Below are 2,477 nucleotides of genomic sequence, written 5' to 3' on the forward strand. Positions count from 1 at the left end.
CTACGGGATTCTTCCAGATACATATCCTCCTTTCGATGAGTATCTCGACTGTCACGATCCCTGTAGTCGTGGACATCACGAGTGGACCGAGAATCTCTGGGATCACGGCTCTCTTTGGTATCTCTGCTATAATCCCTCATCTCCCTGGAGTCCCGAATGTCTCTGGAGTCTCTTAACTCCCTTCGGTCTCTAGTATCTCTGGTGTCTCTCCGATCTCGACCATCTCGAGGTTCTCTGTCATCTCTGTGGTCTCTAGAAGAGCTCTGATCCTGTTCATATTCTCGTTCTTCTCTTGTATCCTTTTCTCTATCTCGTTTGCCTCTAGTCTCTGTAATGCAATTTTGGAAATTAACTGTAATTCCTTTTATAAAGTTTCAGGAAACTAGACAATATATTTAATATAGAGCTTTTAGATTTTTATTACAATGGTAATTTATGTTCTTTGCAGGGGAAAAAAAAGGAGAAAACATGGGCAAATAAGAAAATTAAAATTATCCATAAGCTAAAATAATTTACTCAAAGAAAATTTTATTAACACTTGATAACTATGTTCTTCTTGATTGGATAAACTTTGAATATGAAATTCCTGTGTTTTAACTCACCGATATTTATAGATCCTAAACAAGCGAAACAAATAAGCTGATCTCACATCATTGATAGCTTACTTTTTAGAAACCACTTTTAGATCTAGAGGCACACAGTGACTAATCGCTCTACCAAGCATTACACTACGCTAGACCAGACCATATGTGACCACCTCAAATGTACTTCAGTACTTGAGAGTAACCTATAGTTAGTAAGCTGGCTGGCTAAGAGATACTGATATTCATTTTCTTTTATCCTGAGTTGTTTAATGGTAAACACACTCATGTGTGCAACAGTCTCTAAAGCTTTCTCTACTTAAAGCATTTTCTAGTTGGGCGTACACCTGTATTCCCAGCTACGCAGAAGGCTGAAGTGGGAGGATCACTTGAGCCCAGCAGTTGGAGTTCAGTCTGGGAAATAGTGAGACCTCACTACTTTCTCCTTTTGTTTTTTTAAAAAGCTTTTCTAACATAGCACAGAAAAACAAATAATTTCATTTTTTAAAAAGCTGAAATGACCCTCACTGATTAAACCAAAATTGTCATTTTATATACTAAAAAAATAGAGGCCCAAAGCTTAGATGGCTGAGTCAACCTCATATCTCATGGGAATTTGCAGAGATCAGAAACCACTCTTTAGATATGCCTAGAGAAGACATACATTGATTATAACATAAATCTGACATGAAGCCAAAAAATTAACAAGAGAGGCCCAAAGAATAAACCCTGACCCTTTGATTGAATTCTCCTACAAGATGCTCTTACAATCTGGAATTGCCCCAATGTGAGACTACTTTAACAACTGTAGTAGCCTTATGCCTAAAAAAACATTGTACCTCCTTTTCTCTTTGCCCCCCGTGGTTAGCCTATGGACTTTTTCAAGGACCCAAACACTTTGTATCCACAAGGGCTCTAGACCTTCACATCAATAAGCTATCTCCCCTGCCAATTCCTTTGTCCATGTATCTATATCCACAAATGCTATTTAAGGACTGAAGCAAGAGGCAAGGATCTGACATATCTCCAACCCTTTCTGTGCATATCACTTCTACTCCTCCTCTAATACTAACTGTGCCTGAAAAGGTATTCAATTAGTAACAGATTCTTTTTTCATGATGCCCCACCTGTCTTTACAAATACATCTAGTTACTATATTTTGTTCTTTACCTACCTCATCTATTTATTGAAATTACCCTTATTTCAGAAAATGACTTCTAAATAGAGAGGGACAAAATCTGCTAAATCTCTTCTATGGAAGGTTAAAGAAACACCTTCCTTACAAAGAACATATGGTTTGTTATTGAAAGGATTCTTTCTGTAACATAAGCCCTTCTTATTAATAACACAAAAAAACCATTCCTATGAGACTCAACTGCTTATTATTTTCCCTCCATTAGTATGTTTAATAATAATACAGTTTTCGTTCAGTAAGTAATCATTAAATGTGTATTATATTCCTGATCAATTCTAGTTGTTAAGTGTCTTATTAAAATTAATAGATATAGGTACAGTATAACAGGACTTTCCCATCTTCCCAATGTCCCATAAATGCTGTTGTGCTGATATGGTTCCAAAATCATGTACACAAAAAATAATTCTATAAAACAGATGCTTTCTCCAGTCCCTACCTATGTGTCCACCACTTTCTTGAATGAAACAATTATTGTTTGCGCTGTTGACAGGAAGAAATTAAGTTCAACATGCTTCATAGGTGACTGCTACCCTATACTCAGAGAGGCATTTCAAATGCATATTAAACCGAAATGATGTTGCAAGTAAGCAAGCCTTTCCTGAGTACCAAGTTCAAAAACTATCTTAGGGGAAGTTGGAACAAAGACCTGCTAAGTTAAATCGACAAGGACTAGAAACTTAGATAAGAAGTACAGAAAGAGA

At 36.5% G+C, this 2,477-nt stretch overlaps 1 protein-coding gene across 1 annotated transcript in view; it reads right to left on the reverse strand.

Annotated features, from left to right (window-relative positions):
- Positions 1-2,477, reverse strand: part of ZC3H13 (zinc finger CCCH-type containing 13) — a 112,415-nt gene that overhangs the window by 43,755 nt on the left and 66,183 nt on the right. The window contains exon 5 of the mRNA XM_012648319.1: positions 5-328. Coding sequence (XP_012503773.1) covers positions 5-328 — 324 coding nt within the window. The remainder of the gene's footprint in view (positions 1-4; positions 329-2,477) is intronic.

Source organism: Propithecus coquereli, unplaced genomic scaffold (genome assembly GCF_000956105.1).
Source record: "Propithecus coquereli isolate 6110/MARCELLA unplaced genomic scaffold, Pcoq_1.0 Scaffold11, whole genome shotgun sequence".
Lineage (NCBI taxonomy): Eukaryota > Metazoa > Chordata > Mammalia > Primates > Indriidae > Propithecus > Propithecus coquereli.